At 37.1% G+C, this 21,764-nt stretch overlaps 1 protein-coding gene across 1 annotated transcript in view; it reads left to right on the top strand.

Annotated features, from left to right (window-relative positions):
- Positions 1-560: 560 nt before the first annotated feature.
- The window catches only part of emc2 (ER membrane protein complex subunit 2), a 32,131-nt gene continuing 10,927 nt past the window's right edge, over positions 561-21,764 (top strand). Inside the window, exons 1-7 of the mRNA XM_051865536.1 lie at positions 561-632; positions 1,735-1,848; positions 4,435-4,499; positions 7,113-7,198; positions 8,603-8,660; positions 17,467-17,552; positions 17,720-17,779. Of these exons, the coding sequence (XP_051721496.1) occupies positions 593-632; positions 1,735-1,848; positions 4,435-4,499; positions 7,113-7,198; positions 8,603-8,660; positions 17,467-17,552; positions 17,720-17,779 (509 nt within the window). The 5' untranslated portion in view covers positions 561-592. The remainder of the gene's footprint in view (positions 633-1,734; positions 1,849-4,434; positions 4,500-7,112; positions 7,199-8,602; positions 8,661-17,466; positions 17,553-17,719; positions 17,780-21,764) is intronic.

A 21,764-nucleotide genomic window follows, 5' to 3' on the forward strand; every position in this document is an offset into this window, starting at 1 on the left:
TGAGCACATAGAGAAAGAAAATAGACAGCATATAAAGCCACAATAACCTTTAGAAATGCTACGAAGACTCTCTAAGCTTATGAATTTACTCCAAAGATAGATAAAACCAAATCCAATTTAGTTTAGTGCATAGAACAGTTATCAGTTACAGAATTAGTTATAATTATTGATATTATTATATATGATTTATTATTCATATTAAAATTATTTAAAATATTTAATTTTAAATCATTAAAAATAATGAATAAATTATTTATAATTATTAATTATTTCATTGCCATTGATTTTTGGCAGATTTTGTTTTAAAGTAAAATATATATCCTTCAAGCTGTCTATTTTCCCCCATTATCTTTCTTTTAATAGTAATTAATGTCTTTTTTTTTTAATTCGTATTTTTTTTAACTGTTCTTGCTGCTGCTCTTTTCTATGTAAGGAAAAACTGTAAGGTCCGTTTTTGTATTGTTTGAATGAAAAAAAAGAAAAAAAAACTGTCTGGATTTGGCCTTTGCCCTTTATTGACCCTTCTCATGGCGTTAACTCTTACGTCACTGTCATCCACCAATCAGCTCACAGAAGGTGGAGCTAGGAAAACATGTCGTCTATATCGGAGCTCTACGATGTTTCTTGGGAAGGTAAATGACTTTGTTTTCGTTAACAGCTGTTATTAGTTGATTCAGTATTTATCTGTAGTCATTCAGCCGTTACCCAAGTTACACATTTTGTAAAGGTTTGCGAACTAAATGCCTTATTGTTTTGTGCTTTTCATTAAAGACAACAGCAGGCGATCTAGGTAGCCTGTTAGCTTCTGTACAGCTTAGTAACAAAATCTGTATTCTAGAAAGACATAATTATACGTTCATATAATATGTTACGGTGTTTAGGTTGCAATCTGTATCTAACTATCATATTGTTTTTTATAGAAATTATCATGTTGAAATATAAGCGGTGTACCTGCATGTCATATTGGTCATCTACAGTCCGATAATAAAGAATGAATCAGTTGTCTTGACTATAATCATCTCCCGTTGTTTTTATCAAATAAATCTTTTGTTGCCATAAATCTGACATCCTAATTCAGTGCAATAATACAGATTTAGATGAACACTGACATTATTAACAACTGATATGATATTATATATGTCTGGCTCTTTATACACAAGATAAAACATGTCCCACAACTTGATTTCTTAAATAATGCATGCTATTATTAAAGAAAAACAAATACTAGTGGATATCAAATACTAAGACAATGTAATTTCACTCATATGGTTTTACTGATAATTTAATTTCTATTGAGAATAAAAATAAATCAATTATAATTCTGAAATAGAAGTATTTTCATTAGTGTTCTTAGACCTTTATCCCCCACTGTATGTTCTTTGTGCTTTTATTTTAAGTTAGATGCGTAATTAATTTTTATTGCAATTTTTTAATTTATTTATTTATTTATTTTTTGTGGCTGTTTTGACACCATTATCAGAATCTGACAATCTGATGTCATTATCAGGGTGTTTTATTCTTATATAAACTGTTCTAAAAAGTTTTTTGTGTTGATTAAGTTATACAAAGTATAGTAGGCAGGAAACATATCAGTATAATGATTTTTTTTTTTTTTAAAAGTAGGAAGATGAATAAAGTACAAGTTATACTCACAATAAATAATTGATGGATGATGAAATAAATTGGTGATAAAGTTTCAGCCAAGGCCTAATGTGTTTCTTTATTGAATTTCAGAGATGCGTGACAAACTCCGTAAGTGGAGAGAAGAGAATTACAGGAACAGTGAGCAGATCGTGGATGTTGGTGAAGAGCTGATAAATGAGCACGCGTCTAAACTTGGAGATGACAGTAAGTACATACAATTACAGTAAACAAAAGCAAACTTATAAGAAGTAATAAATAATGAAGAACCTTCAGTCTCTGTAGCATTATACAGCTCTTAAAGTTAATGGCGTTTATAATTGGACCGGTTTAGGGTGATTTCTGCCTGACACCGATCAGATGTGTTTCGTATGCACATATACTAAGCGCAACCCTTCAATAGGATAACTGACAGATATTTAATAAATAAATAGGCTGAATAACTATAACTTTTTATTGCATGGAACCATCATAGTCCTAACAAAACATTGAGGTTATATTCCCATTAGACAGTTAATAGGAACATTACCCACAGCAGGCGATCTGAAGTTTGACAGTAATTGTCTTGAAATTTATTAAAGGCACTGATTTTGTTACAAAAGCTATGCTTTGATGGCAGTTGCGGCAGTGATTTAAAGAGGATGAATTTAGAGTGCAACTACTTGGAAAGGGTGTACTCTTTAAAATGTGAGATAAAACACTCTGAGAAGTTGCCTCTAAATTCACTCTTTAAACTACTGCCACTAAAAACTTTTTTTTTTTTTTTTTTTTTTATAAATAAAACAATATATTTAAACCTCACTAAGTGAGTACAGACAGTTTTGCTGTCTTTAGCACAGTCTGAGTAACAAAAGTTCAGTGGTGGAAATATAATCAACATAGTCTTTTGAAAATAAGCAGTCTATGGCAGATTTCAACATTAAATGTCAAATTTTTTTAAGTGCTTTTGCTTAAGTATTTTGAACAAATTTATATTCAGTTGTCTCAAAAGCAGCTTTTTTTGGCATAGCTTTTGTATCTGAAAACCTGAAAAAAAAAAAAACATGAAGTTGCTGAGCACTGAATTATTTCTTTCTTTAATACAAGCATTGTCTTAGAGTTGAGTATCTGACCGCTTGAATATGACTATTGCAGAAGGCGGGAAGAGCACCAATTCTTTTTTCTTTCTGTCTTGATTTGTCCTTAAAGATCTGATAACAAAAAGACCTTTCAGCTTTTCTCTTGACATTAAAATTAGGTTAAAAGTGGAAAGAGAAACATTTCAGAGGGCTTAATATTTATTTGCTTTGGTCAGTTATGGGTTTCTAAGCCAGACAAGCAGATGAAGTCCTGCAATCGTGTTGTCAAACATAGCCACTAAAGCCAAGACTCTCTTCAGCTAAAATCATTAACTCAGAGGTGATCCAATCCTTCATACTGGCTCTAAAACTCACTCCTATAGTTGACAATTTTTGGTTTACCAATTGGAGAAATTGGGCTCTTTTCTACTCAAATCAAATTTAGGCATTTTTTTTTTCTTCGTCCATATTATTATTTTAAAACCTCATGTAATCTCAAATAACTATTATTAAACGTCTTTTGGCTATTCATCAGATAACAACACTGCTGTTTGAGGAACCTTAGCAAACAACAATGAAAGAGCCAAGCCGTAAGTTACCAAACAGTCCTCAGAAAGGCTTTTACTGCAATACATGTGTTCATACAAGCAAGCAAAAAAAAAAATAAAATAAAAAAAATAACGATGGTTTTGGTGGTGGAAGCTTTTCAGATTTCTAGGTGGGCCTGTTATCTAATTAAGGAAAGAATGAAGCAAAGATGAGTGAAAGAGTGCTCTCTTTTGCCATGTGATGAGTTGTTTTATTGATGCATGATGTCGAATTTTTACTGAAACTTTTATTTTTTTGTTGTGATTATGATTCATACTGTTTGTAAAGAGCAGGGTAAATACTTTACACAGCTTGTTTTTATTGAAACCAGCTCTTAAATTGGCTGTGAAACAAGATGGTAATTATCAAAGCAAGACTTGGAATCATAAAAACAGCTCAAAAAACTTGAGGCGTTTGTTTGCTTTGGCATATCAGTTTTTTTCTTGTTCGGTGGGATTTTATTGTGCTTTCTCAATTAGCACATTTGAAATCATTCAGCCGATAGACTTGGGCTTGCTTGTCAAAACACACTTGTCTGTCATGGAGCATTAATTTCATTAATTGGATCTATTAGCCAAGCCCACTAATCAGTTTTCTTTATAGTAAATAGAGCAGCTAAAGCCACTCGCTTTGTTACAGTTGCCAGTTGAACGTTAAACATTACCATCTTGGAAATGACTTAAGCATTTAATTGTAGGAATTTAAAATTCCTGTAATCTGTCAAAGTAAAGACACACTTTTTGGACCGAGACAACGATAGCTGCGCAATTTCAGCACGTAACGTATGTCATGACGAATAGAGGGTGAAATTCGCTCACCCTTTGCGGTGTTTGACTGAACTGATACATAAAATTGATGAATACGCTAAGGTTTTCTTGTCAAAATTCAGCGAATTCGTTTTGTTTGGCATGAATTTCCTGACCGTTTCCATGAGACCTGCCAGCTCGCCCACACCCGGAGATTACGAAGACAAACTGTGTCGCTGACGGACGCTAAAGATTGTCTTTTCTAATGATACAGAGAAGAAAGTCACAGTTTGCTCGAAAGGAGTTCACAAGGGTTAGATGTTCATTCGTCATCTTTGCTACCATGTTGAAAAATAGACTTACTAATATGGTGTCATTTTATGTTTGTCTCCTGTGCTCAGTTTGGATAATTTACGAGCAGGTGATGATCGCTGCGTTGGACTGCAGTCGTGACGATCTGGCTTGGGTGAGTTTTCTTTAAGTAACTTTCTCGCAGTCTCTCATCTATGCAACTGGGCACACTGCTCATCAAGCTTAAAGGGATAATTCACCCAAAAATGAAAATTACCCCGTGATTTACCCACCCTCAAGCCATCCAAGGTGTATATGACTTTCTTCTTTCAGACGAATACAATCGGAGGGGCTGATTTTGAAGCCAAAAAAGGTGCATCCATCCATCGTAAAAGTACTCCACTCAGCTCCAGGGGGTTAATAAAGGGCTTCTGATGTAAAGCGATGGGTTTTTGTAAGAAAAGTATCCATGTTTAAAACTTTATGATCTAAAGTAACTAGCTTCCAGCAGACGACCATATGCATACTGCGCAAGTCGACTTGCGCCAAAAGAGTAACCCGTGACACGATGTATGACGCAGGATGTAGGAGTAGCGGAAGCATAGATGCCTCTCACGATTTAAACAAATAGGGCTGTGCAACAAACTCAAGCTCCTCTTCTCTTATATCGAAAACCACCGACATTTTTCTTTAAAATCTCTCATTTTAGACTTCTAATTCGTGACCGGTGTTTTGTTTGCTCTATCCTCTGTGCTTCCGCGTTCATCAATATGTCATGCGTCGGGTCAGGGGTTATTCTATCCATCGCTTCACTTCAGAAGACCTTTATTAACCCCCCCAATGCACTTTTTGGCTTCAAAATCATGCCCCCCATTCACTGCCATTATAAAGCTTGGAATAGCCCGGATATTTTTAAATATATCTCCGACTGTGTTCGTCTGAAAGAAGATAGTCATATACACATAGGATGGCTTGAGGGTTTTTGCCATTTTTGGGTGAACTATCCCTTTAAGATGTTTTTTGCCCATTGAAAATGCACTGTTTTGCCTGTTGCTTTTGGAAAAACAATTGGCTTGAAATTTAAATCAGGCATGATTTTCAGTGATCAGGGATCGTTGTTGACTTGACACTTACAGTAGCCAGTTTCTGAGGTTCTAACCAGCAGCTAGGAAAACAGCGGGAAAAACCGTCTGTGAGCATGATGGGTCAGCCGGGCTACGCCACAGAGCAAACTTTCCATCCTAACCAGGAAAACATTGGATTTGACAGTAACCATTCCTCACCAAGTCATGAGCGTGTGAAAAAAAAAAAAAAAAAAAAAAAAAAAAAAAAAAAAGAATAAAGAAAGAAAAAAAACAGGGGCCTGTTCATCTCAGTGGGAAAGAACTGGTAAAAGTAGCATCCTGCCCCTGCTTTTTATAGTAGCCAGTGTGGAATTGTGGGATCCCGCTGTGCAGTGTTCTGAATTCTCACCCACGTCACTTGCAATTTTTCACGTCTTCCCTCACAGCTGTATAGCCAACCTGTTTATCATGGCACCCACGGACAGGAAAGTTACTGTTTCATTTTATGGTTAGCAGAAACCTTCGCTGTAATATTGTCTTGTCAAACTAGTCACATCACACTTTTTAGAGTAGATCTATAAAGTTTTAAATGCTGTGGATGAGAAAAATGTACAAAGCCCACATTTCATCACCCCTGAGAGTTGTAGTATAATTTTCATATGTCTGTAATCCAGCAGGCTTTGCATAGTCACTCAAGCTGTGGTGCAAAATATATATGAATTTATTTCATATTGAGCAAATAGTCATGGCTGATGTTTAGTTATGTCAGTATTTTGTTGATGTTAGCCCTGTAAAGCCTGACATATAAAATAATAGTAAAAAAATTGAATTGTCTATATAACCTTTAAACAAAATATATATATTTTTAAATAAATGTAATTATTCTTTATTATTTTTGCATCAGGCTTACTTTATTGATCACAACTCCTGAAATACCAATCTTTGAAGTATTTCTGTTGAAGTAATTATTTTTGTTCATAAAATAAACTTTTAATCTGTTCTAGTTAAAAACAATCTATGAAAACAGGTTCTGTATAAATAATATATTAATAAAAAAAAATCATATAAAGTTTGGTGTCAGTAACAATTTTTTTTTAAAGAAATGAATTGTTTTATTCAGCAAGGATGCATTAATTTAATTAAAAGTGACTTTTTATTTATTTATTTTTTTTTACATTATTTAAAAAATAAATAAATGCAGTTCTTTGGAACTTTATTCATCAAAGAATTCTGAAAAAAAAAAAAAATGATCACAGTTTCCACAAAAATATTAAGCAGTGTGACATAATGATGCTGAAAATTCAGCTTTGCCATCACAGGAATAAATTACATTTTAAAATATTTTAAAATAGAAAACAGAAGTATAATATATAAATATTTCACAATATTAGTTTTTACTGTATTTTTGATAAAATAAATTCAGTCTGGTTGAGAATAGACTTCTTTCAAAAACATTTTAAAAACCTTACCAACTCCAAACTTTTGAATAGTAGTGAGTCATTTTAAAATGTATAAATATATTTTGAATATTTTATCTTATTATGCAGAGAAAAAAAAAAACTAAGCTGTTTTTGGTTGATACCCACATTGGTTCAACCAATAGCATGAGAACAGGATTTTCTTTATGACAGACATGGAGAATGTTTGGAAAACCTATTTGTGGAGTAAAAGTTAAATGTTCGCATGGTCAAACCCCACCGTTGTTGTTGTTGTTCTTTGTGTAGAGTTGCCTACAGGAGCTGAAAAGGCAGTTTCCAGACAGTCACAGAGTGAAGCGATTAGCAGGGATGCGGCTGGAGGCTCTGGAGAGGTAAGATACACACACCGCAGCACCATCTTAACACCACGGCCTTGGATTAGCTACAAGGGTGGGGGGTTAGGGGGGGGGTCTGAGACGTAAGTGGCAGGATGCGTGGGAAGGGAGGCTGTTTATTTTGCAAGCCACCATTCCTTCTGCTAAGTGGAAAAGCGAGAGAGAATGGTTCAGCCCTCGGTAGTCCTGTGGCTCTTTTGCCTGAGCGAGGAATTCCAAAGACGGAAGTGGTCTCTCCCGCTATTATTCTGGGGGTCCCTCTGTGCTTTTTTTCCCTTCTCTCGCTTTTTGTCTCCCTGGTTGGGAAAACAAGGCCGGTCAGACCTGTAAACATAGTACCTATGGTCTGTGTTTCCTCTCCCAGAGAATTTTGCCCTCTCTCAGTGTTTGAGCAAACAATTAAGAAAGTCGTAAATTGATGTTAATGTATAGAATTTCAGCAGGATTTCAGATTTCGGTCTGGTCACCATATCTACGACGTGTTTATCAGTTATGCCAGGGGTTGTTCCGTAATTGTGAGTGATTGCGCCTGCACGGTCAGATTAAATAAACTGCAAATTTGAGTCTAATTGCCATCAGACGCTCTGCTTAAATGAAACTCTCCCCTCTGCTCCCACATGGCTGAATCTTACATAAATAGAGCAAGTCAAAGCGGCTGGTGCCATTTGAGATGTGCCAGAGAGTGATTGAACTCTAATGTGGATGTGAGAAGAGGAGTGGCATTGGAGCTCAATGATAATAGGAACCAGAGCTGCTTCTGTTTTTGGTTGCGGGCTGAAACAGGTTTTGATCATAAGGCCGGCTGCCTTGGCTGTGCTAGCGTTAACTGTGCAGGTTGTCCCTTGTAAAAAAACAAGCTTTCATCCTTCATTCGACATGACAAGTGAAGTGCTTCTGGCATTGTCCTCCCATTCTTCAGAAAACACTGTATGAGATCAGCATCGTAATTCATAACGTCTTTTCAAACACATGGTGCTGTCCAACCCTCAGTTCAGGTTGAAGGGCCCGTCGAATCTATTTATTTATTTTTTTGCATCTGTAACTCATATACGTCTTGCTTCGGAATGCCTTTTAAGCAAAATGCACTTCGAAACGATGCCTGATTTGTGGTGGAAGTTCAGGCTGATTTGTTTAGAGGTAAATCAAAGTGCAGGCAATCATGTTTGTGGATTACACTCTTTGTGGAGCTAGTAAACCTCGCACAACACTTGCTATTTGAGCTCTAACGGTAATGGCTGTTTATTTCTGCTTCTTGGATACGTAGCCTGTGTCACTATAGAAACAAGCCGTTCTGTATACAAAAAGTTGGTTACTGTGAACTTTATTTGATAGCTCTTCAACCTCATTTCACATGACCGGTGTTCCTGTTATTTATCCTTAAACATGATCTCTCCGTTGAAGGTACGAGGATGCCAATAAGCTGTACGACTCAATTCTACAAGATGACCCGACAAATACGGTAAGAAAAAAAATGTGTTTGAAACTTGCTGTCTAAAAAGTTCATTTTTGTACTCTTTCTCCCCTCTGTGACCTCAGCTGCTAAAATCACACACACATAAACGCAGTACACACAAGTGTGTGAGGTAACAAAGACCATTGATTTATGGACTTCAGTTGCATTAAACACGGCTGTGGCAACCTCAGCAAAAATAAATGCCTTGTCTTTTGAAGAAGGGGATTTATCGCTTTTCCTGAGACTCCATAGAGAGGTCTCAGGGGTGCTAATTTTTTTCCCTTCGGTTTTTTTTACCTTTAACCTTCAGATAACCTAAAGGAATAGTTCATCCAGAAATTAAAATTCAGTCTTCATTTAATCACCCTCATGTCATTTCAAATGCATAACATTTTATTTATTCACAAAACCAGTCATTTTTGGTAGGGATGCACCGAAATTTCAGCTACCGAAATTTTTTTGTCCGAAACAGCTATTTTAAGTTTTGGAGGGCCGAAATCAGTGACTGAAACAGATGTTTAATTAGAGCTTCTCCAATAGCACATTTTGACTGTGTTCAGCGTCTATTTTGTGCATGCAACTTGGATAAACTTGGATAACATTTGTAACACGCCTGACATTCAATAATCGCAAAATGCTTTGCGCTTTATTAGTTTTAATATAAAGCAAAGTCTCAACTTTAAAATTCTTGATTTTATTGATTATAATTAATACAGCGTAACCGATCACTGTAGCCACCTCAGTTTAGGCGGCAGCACGGATCAAGCACACATAAAACGATCACCCACTCTCCTCTTTACTAGTTACAGTATGAAGTGGGTGAACATCAGAAGGTATGTTGAAAGATTTAATTACAACAAATTGAAATGAATCCTGTCTCATGTAATCGCTCAATCAGTGTATCACCCGGGGAAAGATGGCAATAAAACAGCTTGTAGGCTATACAATGTCACTTAACGCTACATTTACCTCAAGAAAGCTATTCAGTGTCCATAAACTCATTAGTTATCTAAAAAAAAAAAAAAAACTCTGGAGAAGAGCATTTTGCTAAATATATGCACTGTATTCATTATATTTTTACTTAGCGATGTGTTTGAATAAATCTGTCATGATAGCAAGTTATTACAGTTTATTGTCATTTAAATGTTTATATTTCACCAACAAACTGGAGTAGAACAATTCTGTTATTAAAAAAATTATATAAAAACTGCTTTATGTGGAATTTAAATGTTTGTACAACTCAGTTTTAAATATTTGAGTGCTGATTATTAAATAAGTTTGATTAATTAATTCATTATTTATTTACGGTTTCGGTTTTCGGCCAAGTGCTTCCTGAAGTTTCGGTTTCGGACCAGAATTTTCATTTCGGTGCATCTCTAGTTTTTGGAGTCAGATGTTCTTTTTAAAGAGAGTTAGTTCACAAAAACAGTCTTAATGATTCTTCCACAAATTGATCGATTTTGTTCTCGAGTGAATGGTTTCTACTAGTTTTGGTCTCTAGTAGAATGATCCAGTTAGCAGTCAACTAGAGGTGAGGATTAGTGAATAATGAATTAAATTCTCCCATTCAAAATTCTCTTGTGCTTACCATCAGTAAAAACAGTAATATTGTAAAATGTTATTGCAATTTAAAATGTTTTAATATTTTAAAATGTAATTTATTCCTGTGATCATGGCAAAGCTGAATTTTCAGCAACCATTACTTCAGTCTTTAGTGATTCTCCAGTCTTTTGATCAATTTAATGTATTCTTGATGAATAAAAGTATTAATTTCTTTAAAATAAATAAATAAATAAATACATACATATACATTTTACTTTGTGTTCCATGGAAGACAGTCATTCACGTGGTGAGGTTCAGAATTTTTAATTTTGGATAAATTGTCCATTTGCAGTGTATGGTTCAGTCTTAAACTTATTTATTATTTAAAGATCACTTAGGTTTAAAAGCCCAAATGTAGTTCGCCCAGTTCGCTATTGATTTGTCTTGCCTTGGCGTAACACATGAAGCCTGTTTTTTATTCACTGATTATTTATTGAGTGAAGTGGTTTACAGAATCCAAGTATGCTCCATGTTTTTCCAATATCTTTCCACCATCACCTCAAAACATATTGTACCTGCCCTTCATTCTTACATAAGGACTGTGCGGCCATGCAAGAAAATAAATGTTTTGAAGTGTTTTCATAACCCTATTTGTTTTGGCCCTTCTCTGTAGATGCAAAACACTTTTTTTTTTTGCACTGTCTCTACACATGGGCTTGCTTAGATGTTTTAAACATTTTCTCTGGGCTGGCAAAGTGTGCATGAAAAGCAGATACTTCTGTTGTTTGGATATTGTGCGCAGATTCCACACCTCACCGTCCATCTGTTTTGAACACACGGAGGCTTTGCTGGCAAAGTCAATAAACTCTCATGTGTGCTCCGGCAGGACCCCCTTCCCCCCAGTGATCTCTCTCTCTCTCTCTCTCTCTCTCTCTCTCTCTCTCTCTCTCTCTCTCTCTCTCTCTCTCTCTCTCTCTCTCTCTCTCTCTCTCTCTCTCTCTCTCTCTCTCTCTCTCTCTCTCTCTCTCTCTCTCTCTCTCTCTCTCTCTCTCTCTCTCTCTCTCTCTCTCTCTCTCTCTCTCTCTCTCTCTCTCTCTCTCTCTCTCTCTCTCTGCTTGTTTTCTCCCTTAAAGGGATAGTTCACCCATAATTAAGATTCTGTCATCACATACTCTCCCTCATTTTGTCCCCAACCTGTGTGGCTTTCATTCTTCCATGGAACGCAAGAAACTTTTAATAATGTACCAGTTACTCTTTTGCAAGCAATTGCAATGAATGGGGAGTGTTTAAGTCTATTTGGTTTGTTCACTATTTTTCAAAATCTTCTGAAGTCATATGATAGATTTAAGGTGTTATTCACTGAAAATCTTCTCCTTCATTGGGCTGTTAACCATTATGACTGGATCATTGAGTAAGTGAGTTGAACTCAAGAACCACATCAATCATACTCGTTTTTATCAACTGATTCATTGAAAAGATCTGACTAGAAAGAAAAAAGTCTGTTCACATTATTAGACATCGCTACTTCTCGTATGAACTAAACCTGCCAAGGAGAGCAAGAACTATGAACCACTTTAGGGGCCACTTTATGGTGCTTTTTTATCATTTTGGAGCTTGGCAGCCCCAATCCACATTCTGTTTTGCTACATTGATAGGTGGCCAGGATATTCTTCAAAAATTCACTTTTTGTGTCCCACCAAAGAAAGTCAAGTGGGTTTGGAATGGATGAGTAAATAATGACTGAATTTTCATTTTTGGGTTTTCATTTTAAACTATTGCTTCAAGCTATCACTATCTTCATCTTGCGGGCAAAAAATGGCCTGTCCTCCGTCCTCTCGTCCCTGCATTTGTTATATCATTACCATTTGATATTTATTTAACTATCTGTTACTGTTGGACTGAAACGCTCCCATCAGTCTTTCCCCCTCTGAAAACGAGAGGTCTGTTCTGTTTGTTTTTTGTGCATTTCAACCGAGGCACTCTCCCTATTCCCATGATCAAGGTTAAATTGCAAGCACATTTAATGGCGTGTAAATGGGAAGTTGAGAAGATCGGCGCAAAATGGATATCATCAAACCAGTGCGGTTACATTATTCTTCACAATCTAGTAATCATATCGCTTTGCCCCTCTGTTAACATTCAAAAGATATGAAACAAATTTCCCCTCGGGGAAATATGTTTCTCCGTGTCCTATTGTTATCCAAGCCAAACACGTTTGGGAAAGAGTGTGGCAATAATGTGATTTTTGCAAACGTCCCCATCAAAGTGTTGCATTTTACGTGAACTTTATCTGCTGTAGTAATGAAATCCATGAGGAGAAATATGATATCCCATTACTAAACACCTGCAAGTAGAGATCATTTGTGAAGTATAGTATTTATAGGCAGTTCTATGCAGAAACGCATACCTTTTGTGAAATCTACTGGGTAAACCTTTTTTTTTTTTTTTTTTTTTTTTTTTTAAGCTTAAAATTGTTAAACTGGGCTTTTTATTTATGAACTGTCATTTAACCCAAATTTGAATTGTCATCATCAATATAATGAAATGGTCCTTTTACACTCAGTTCAGCAGAAAAATCACTGGAAAATACTGTCCAACCACGTCTCATTACCTCATCAGTCTCTCGCAGAAACCGGCTGCAGCCATCATCTCCTAAAAGGAAATGTGCATTTGTGAATGATCACTCAGACAGCCGTCATTTTTTTTTTTTTTTTTTTTTTTTTTTGCACCAGGAAGTCTGGGAAATGAAGTGAAATGGGCTGACAGATTCTTAAAGCTTTGCTTGATCGCTCTGTGAAATGCCGTGGGATTTTGCTCTTTGAGGATTTATCAACTTGATTAGGTGGCAAAACGGGCCATCAGTGTAGCCATCAAGGGCATGTTTTCACTGTGAAACGCATAAATTTCCCATGTCTTATCTTCATGCTGAATGCTCCTTGACGGGAGCATTGGTAGGCTTGGTAGGATGCGCCCACTTGTGGAAAGGGTGTAGGCGAGAACCATGTGAACCACCCTGACACAATTAGGTTCAGCCCAGATATTTCTGATGGCCCCGAAAAGGATTTGCCCGTTTCCTGATCTCCAAAAACAAGTCACCTCCCGTTAAATCCTGTACGTTTTGAGGAGGGGAATGGAAGAAAACGGAGCCATTGTGCAGTGGCAACTAGACCGTATTTTCCCACAATCCATTCCCCTCTGGCTGGGTATAGCAGGCGGGGTGACAAGAGGTTGTGGTATTGGAGGGATGACATCATCTAGGTCACCTGTCTGTAAATGCAAGGCTTATCTAAACGCTGTGTTTTTTAACATGTTCAGTGGAATGGGATGAGGGCACGATCCAAGAAAATGGCGGAAAATTGGCGACTACTGTGAGGACTTGTGAGGCATCCCAGCATGCGGAGCTGAGATTGGAAACTGAACTGTTGTAATTATAGGCTGTGGAATAGATGTGGTACCCATTAACCAAAATTGTTGAATCAACAAAAATTGCTCAAGGTTTCTCTGCCATGGCGGTGTCCAAAAAATGTTCGAACTCCTAGCCCTTCCATTGCTCATTATGGTCCAATACCTACAGCAATGATTTGGAGAAATTCTTCCTGGCTCATATCAGTCTGTCTTTTTATCTCTCTATCTCTCTTACTATCTCTCTCACTGTCTGTCTGTCATTTGTTCCATCTATCCGTCTGTCTCACTGTCTGTCTGTCATTTGTTCCATCTGTCATTCATTCTATCATCTGTCTCTCTCTGTTTGTCTGTCATTTGTTCCATCCATCCGTCGATCGTTCTATCATCTCTCTCTCTCTCTCTCTCGCGCACTCTCTGTTTGTCTGTCTGTCTACCTCTCTGTAATTTGTTCTATCTTTCTGTCTGTCTGTGTTATTTGTTTGTTCCATCATCTGTAATTTGTTTTATCATCTGTCGTTTGTTTTGTCTGTATGTCTGCCTCTATATTTTGTTCGTTCAGTCTATCTATCATCTGTCTTTCCTTCTATCATGTCTATTTATCTGTCATTCTGTCTGTCGTTCATTAGTTCCGTCTATTCATTCTACCTGTCTGTCTAGCCTTCTATCCATCTATTGTTCCTTCCATCTATCCATCTGTTGATTTTAGTCTGTCTGTCTGTCCTTCTATCCATCTGTTGTTCCTTCCATATATCCATCTGTAGATTTGTTCAGTTTCTTTCTTTCTTTCTACTCACGGAATTTCAGCACTCTCACTCTGCCTGTAATTCAGCAGGATAAACATGGTTGTGCTTGTGAAAGCAATTGAGGTCAATGAGAATTCTCCTGAGGTTGACCTCTAGAATTACATGCAATTACAGTGCAGAACAAGATGTAGTTAAAGGTCAAACAGATTTTTTTTTTTTTTTTTTTCTGAACGGACTTTATTTCGGTCCAATGACATTTTTGTCATAGTTTTTAGAAACCTTTCTTCTGTGGATCACAAAAAGAAGATATTTTGAAGATTTTTTTTTTTTCTCCATACAATGAAAGTCAGTGGGATCCAGTGTTGCTTTGCACCCATTTGACCTTCACTGTATAAACAAACACAGTTGAAACATTCTTTAAAATAACACATGACATGAGGATAAGTAAATGATGACAGAGTTATAATTTTTGGCTGAAATTTTCCTCTAACGCTGCTTCAGAAGATTTGGATATGCTCATAAATTTGGACTTGCATTTAGAATTTATTTTGAAAACATGACCGCTTTCTTTGAAATGACACTTTATGAGACCATTATTCTAATCATTTTGAACACTGTTAGAAATGATTCATGGACTGTTACTGATCATGTTTATCTTAAGCCGTTGCTGAGACCTTAGATTTGGTCTGGATATGTTGAAACCAATAGCAGGTAATTCTCTTATTTAAGGATGAATTTGAAGTCGGGTCATATCGGTACACCACAGTGCTGAGAGTCAACTCCTCTTCACCCTGTGGGAACGACGGTTGCCTTTGAAATCCCTGGAGGTGGGCTCTCAACAGCAGTCTGAAAGTGGAGCCAGGGGTTGATGGAAGCAACCAGGTCCTTCACGGTGAGAGCCACTCAGAAATGCTTCAGAAGAAAGAATCACGAAGAGAATGAAAATGAGATGCTGGCCTTTCCTGGATCACATCGAAAGAGAAGGGAGAGGGAGGGAAAGACATAAAGAGACTGAAATGGTTTGGAATAGCTCATTGTTTAATAAAGTTTCGTAAGACTCTCCGGTCTACCAGCCTCCGTATGTTTCTGTCGGTGCCAAGTGCACTAAGAGGAAACGAAAGACAGATACGGGGGCCGAGTAAATAACCTGCGGTCGCAAACAGTCTTCCGCCTTGTTCAGTGCAGAGTACAAAGAAATCAGTTAGTTGGCAGAAACTGAACATTAACAATAAAATTTGATAGCTTAAACTATTTGGAATCGCTGTTTGATTCCGTTCCACAGTTTCTTTAAATACTTCTGGAGGATAACGTTATATAGTGATACAGAACTCGTGCAGTAATCCAAACAGCTTGAGGTTGTAGCTGTAGCCTTATTTCACCTGTCATCTGCAGCCTGGTAATGTGAAACCATGTCTTCCGCTGATCCAGTAAGTACTATCAGACTTGCGTACAGTAGGGGTTTGGCAGTTCATCAACTCCTTAGCTCAAGCAGCCAGTGGAGCAGGTTCGTCTGGCCGCCTGGTTGATGGATAAGTGGATTTGGAGTGGCGGTGGTATCATAGCAGTTCCAGATTTATGGCCTTTCAGACGTGACTCATGCCCGGCTTGATGGAGTTTGGTCCATGCTGTGGTAGTAGGGAAGACCCACTCTATCAAGTGCCAGTTCATAAATAATATCTGGGGCACTTCTAACGGTAAAGCTTCTGCTCTTTGCTCTCCTTTCACCAGCGGAGGGAAAAAAGAGGCGCTGCTGGAAAAGTCGTCGGACTTGGCGTAATACTTTCTGATTCAGATTGATGAGATTCTAATCCGCCTGAAGGTCACTTCTGCGTTGGAACAAGGCGGGACGTTATTTGCGGCTGATTCAAGCTGGGCTATGCAAGTTTATGTGAATGCATATGGCCCATGGCTCTTTGGCAATGTGTTATTTTCACCACTTGAAATGGGTCTTTACTTGCTCTTCCAAATGTGAGCAGCATCTTCGCTAATGCTTGTGCGCCAGAATCCACAAGCTTTCTAATCTGATAAAGACATTACTTTTTGGTATCTGCTGCTATATTACTTACGACTTGAATGCAGTAATAATATGCTTTCAAGGAAACGTCATATTGGACAATCTGATGGTGCAAGGGTGTTTATTGTAACACTGCCTCAGGGGAGGAAAAAAGAGCTACATGTGCAGTTCTGCCCAGTAACTGACAGCATTTAATTCACCTCCATTACGTCTTGTTTCAGAATTCATAAAAAAGGGTGATGTTGTAAGATTTTAAAGCATACCGTATTCCACAATCCTGGTCACGGGTTGTTGATACCAACATCCACGATCCTGGTCAAGGGTTGTATGCTTAAATAGGTTTTTTTTTTATTTATTTTATTTATTTTTTAGCTGTTTTTATAGTGTTTTCTGTACATTTCTCTTTTCCTCTCTTGGTGTTTTTCATGGAGCTAGAAGATTTAAAAGATTTGAATTTTGTAAATTTTACTTTTAAAAAATTGTAGTATAATGTAGTTTTGAAATTTGTTAATATGAATTCTAGACATATGACATTTAACACGTTTTTTTTTTTTTTTTTGGTAAAATCTGTAAAATGCCACACAAAATCTTGCTTGTAAAATGTCCCATCTAAAATTTAAAAATTCAAAACTAAAATAGCCCACAAGAAAATTTGGTGAAACCTAAAATTCTAATTTAGAAAAAGGTTAAATTAAGTCATTTTTTAGTTCTTTGTTAAAATAATTACACATGAGGACATTTTGCCACAAGTCAGAAGTCTGCCTTTGCAAGACTAGGTCAAAAATAAGCAAGAACCACCCCAAATGTGCTATCCGTAGCGTTATTTGGTGACAATGTTTAATGTCATTGTAACATGTCTCTAAATCAATGTCTTATGTGTATAACTCTCAAAGTCAGTATTTGTCTGATTGAAACTCGTAAGATGGAGATGGAATCCAACTCTTAGACTGTGGTGCCTCTGCCATCCCTGTTGTCTTTACAGTCTGATCACCAGAACCCCAGAGGATTATTTACACATCCCTCTTTCTTTCCCTCTTTGCTCTTTTCTGTTCCTCACAAACACTTGAAACACTAAAGCCCTAATCCTCTGTTGATGTCAACCCAACAGGCAGCAAGGAAGCGCAAGATCTCCATCCTGCGAGCGCAGGGCAAAAGCAGCGAGGCCATTCGCGAGCTCAACGAATATCTGGAGCAGTGAGTGTTTTACAAGAGGATTTAGACACCCCTCCCTCCCTTCCCCTCTACTTTTTAATTAAAATGGGTTTTGCATTTGATTGAGTTGGCCCCCACGCCTTTCCCTAACCCCCTTTTGTCCACAGTGACCTTTCTGATGAGCTAACTACCACTACTCTGTCTTGCAGGTTTGTGGGAGACCAGGAAGCATGGCATGAGCTGTCAGAACTCTACATCAATGAGCATGAGTAATGATTTCTTACCTAATTTCTTCTGTTGATTTATTTTTTTTATATATACTTGATAGAAGTTGATAGAACATGAGGGTTAATCAAATTGTGTGGGGTCAAATTGACCCCCATACAGAAACAACATAACTAGAACATATACCAGTCTCTATAAAAATAGGCATATTTTATGGCAAAAAGGGAAAGGCTTCAATAATATATGTGTTTCAATTTGCTCAGATGAATTTATTCTTATAATTTACTCAATAAGAATTTGATGAGGAAATAAAGAGATTATTTTTAAAACATGCATCATTGTGTGTAAATAAACAGGCATTTTTGTAGTGTAGGTAGGGAAAAACTCATTTAAATCAGCTAAAAATCGATTTATCAGTCAACAATGTGTCAGTAAGATGTCCAGAAGTTGTCCGTACGGAATGTGAAGTTTACGAGGGTTATGAGGTCACATTCACCACCATCTCGCAGGTCATTCTCAGGACCTTTGGTTGACATGCGACGGTTGCTGTAGAGTTGTGGGACCTTCTGGAGTAAAAGACAGTGAAATACCAGTCTCAGCCAGGGGCCCTGCTTAAAGCTCAGTGTCTGTTTGTCCCATGGAGTAGGGCCATAATAGGATTTGTTCCTTGAGCCCCCTCTCCAACTCCTGGGATAAGACTGCGCTCCCCTGCTGATATCTCTTTTGCCAGGGGTTACTTTCTGCCAGGCATCAGGATTGTAGGAAACTACAAGTCTGTGTCTGTGTCTCCTCTCCTCCATCCTTCTTTAATTGTTTTGGTCTTATTGTTCATGAGGGGGGGCTACAGGGTGTTATAATGTGTGTGTGTGAGAGAGAAAAAGTTGGTTGTCCCGGTCAGAGGCCGCTGGCCGTAGGAATGCAGGCGCTTGGTGAGAGCACCGCTTATTAGATACCTCACGGTTTTGTGTAAAGGGCTTTATTGCTGTGGCAGACAGAGGAAATCCAGGGGTGAGAGGATTATCTGCCCGCTTAGCCCAACTTTTCTAATATCACACCATTCTTTGACAACCCCTTATCTATAGGTGTGTCAGTGTCACTCTTTTTTTTTTTCTTCCCCTTTTTTTTTCTATTCTTTATTTCAGGTCACAGACTCACTTTTTCCCCTTCCCCTCCTCTTCCGGCAAAGCCCGCATTATCACATCTCTCTTCCACGCTGTGAAAGAATGGAAGAAAAGGGAAAAAGAGAAATTCCCAAGAGAATGAGGTGGCACCCATTCTCCCAACCAGTCAAAACAAGATGAAGAGAAACAAACACCACCCAAACAGCTGATTACACAGCTATGATGGGCGGCAATCTACTACACTAAGTTCGTAGTACAAATTGACCACTAGTAGATCATGCTTTTCAGTGACAATTAAATACTGGTAAAGAAATGTCAAACTGGTTTCTTGAGTGAATTAAATGCTATTTTTAGGTAGGGATGTCCAAAACTACATATTTTCCACTGATCAGTGGGTTGTCTAAATAACTAGTAAACTAGTTATTCTTAAGGAAGCATAATTACGTTGACTGATCATGTCAACCAAACACAGATAAAGATGTGATTCTTTCAAAATCAGTTGGATGGAGCTCAATATTAAGCAGTCTTGATAAACTCACTAGTCAACATCACTAATTGGCTAGTTTGTTGTTGGACAACTAGACAGTCATCCTAACACAGTTTTAGGTTTAGGTTCATCAGGAGATGGATGTGGAAGTCTGTTTTTGTGCCTTAGAGCACAAAAAGACGCACGCCATTATGGTGCGCATGGATGGCGCGCCAGAATTGAGTTCTCTGTCACGCTTGAACGAACAATAACACACACAATAATGCAAAAAATTTCTGTTTTGTTGAGTATCCTCATAAGAGCAGCCTTGAATGAGTTAAATAAAGTCTTAAAGGAAAGCAAAGAGTTGTGAGAAAGTGGGACGCGTGTGAGATCTGCGTCATGTGCAGCAGCGGCAGCTCTTAAAGGGACAGCAACCAAAGTCATTGAAGATAATGAAAGAACAATGGTAACAGCGAAAATTACTCACTGCTCTTAACTAAAGAACTTTTGTAGCTTTAATAATGATTAATCTATATTTAATTTAGGCTATAAATCATGCAGTTTATGTCTGTTAGACAGGTAGGAAGGGCACAGGTAGCCTAAATATGACATTTATTATGGGTTTTATGTGAGGATTGTTCTAAGTTCACTTAAATTAAAAGTTGTTATATTTTTGAAGCCTAATAAAAGTTAAATCATAGCTTTCAATTACACTGTAATGTTGAATGGCTGTAATTTGTTTAAAATTGGGGGGAAAAAAATAAATTTTATCGAGACATCAGTAGCTGTATTAGTATCAGTGATACTGGCCTTTATTCATAAAAATATGCCATTAAACAAGTATTTAAAATATACTGTCTTTATGTTGTTTCTTTATGTTGTTGTAATTTGGCGATTAACTTCAAAATTATTACATTATAAAATATATTAAAAACGTAAGTATTTTTAATTGCGATTAAAAATAATATATAATATATATTGACAGCACATATATATATATATATATATATATATATAATGTGCTGTCAATTGATTATAATACAAAAATTAACTCGATTAAGCACAAATCTTTTCTGTGATGACTTTATATCTCAAAATGTGACTGTTTCCCAGTTTGACTTAAAATCTCACAATGTGACTTTACCTCAAAATTTGACTTAATATTTAAAAAGTTGACTTTATATCTCACAATTTGACTTTCTCTCAAAATGTGACTTTATATCTCACAATTGGATTTTTAGATTTCAAAATGTGACTTACCCCAATTTGATTCTCACAATGTGACTTAAAATCTCAAAATGTGACCTTATATCTCATAATCTGAGTTGGTTGCTTAATTTGACTTTACATATCAAAATGTGACATTATATTTTACAATTTTATTTTAAGATCTCCAAATGTGACTTTCCCCAATTTGACTTTCTCACAATGTGACGTAAAATCTCATGTGACTTTATATCTCAAAATTTGACTAATATTTATCAATCAAAACATGACTTTGCCTCCCAATTTGACTCTTTATCTCACAGTGTGACGTTATATCTTTCAATGACTTTTTCATTTTAAACCTTTTCTCACAATTAAAGTCACATTGTGACACACAGACACAGTTAGATCTTTTTTTTTTTTTTTGTACTCTGAGGCAGAAACAGGCATCCATATATGGAGCGCTGCTAGAGTTGGCCGTGTATGTTGAATGCTCAGGTAGTAGGCGTTGAGTTCAGCAGTGATGTGGGTTGATGCCTGCCTTGCTTTCTCTGTGTCTCCATCTGTCTATTTCTCTCTCACTCTTTGCATTGTTCCACCACAGTTTATGCCATAGTAGGAGCACATCTGAAAGTCTTTATGGAGAGGAAATGGTAATTGCAAGCAGCATTCAACCTTCTGAGTGGCCTGATCTCACTGGCTCACTCCTTCAACCTCTTTGACTGTATGTGTTGTTCTCTCACTCTCATTCTCCTTTTTTTTGCATTTAAAGTCCCTTGAACATTTCCTAAACGGCTAGATAGGCTCATCATCTCTTTGCGAGTCAGCAACGGCAATGCCCTTTTCCCACCAAAAAAGTCTTGTTTGCGTCAACACGTTTTTTCCACCAGTTGTTAGCCATAAGATTAGCATCCACAACTCTATTGGACACGCTCCAGCTCTGTTTTAAGATTTGATGTGTCGTGATAAATTGATATGTGTGCGCGAGCACGTACATTGCGAGACTCGATGTGTGGACCTTGCATGGAATGAGACAGAAAGCTTGCCTAACAGTAGCTAAAAAAGCTGTGCGGTTTCGGGGACTCGAGACGGTAACGAGTCTTTCAACCCCGTCCACAGCTTTTAGATACATTTGGCTCATTTTTGTGTCTTGCGGCTTTGTCGTAATAGTCCTGCAGTTCTTTTTGAAATTGTTTGGTTTTTTGGTGGGAGCAATGGGGAAATGTGCAGGCC

Source organism: Ctenopharyngodon idella, chromosome 16 (assembly GCF_019924925.1).
Source record: "Ctenopharyngodon idella isolate HZGC_01 chromosome 16, HZGC01, whole genome shotgun sequence".
NCBI lineage: Eukaryota > Metazoa > Chordata > Actinopteri > Cypriniformes > Xenocyprididae > Ctenopharyngodon > Ctenopharyngodon idella.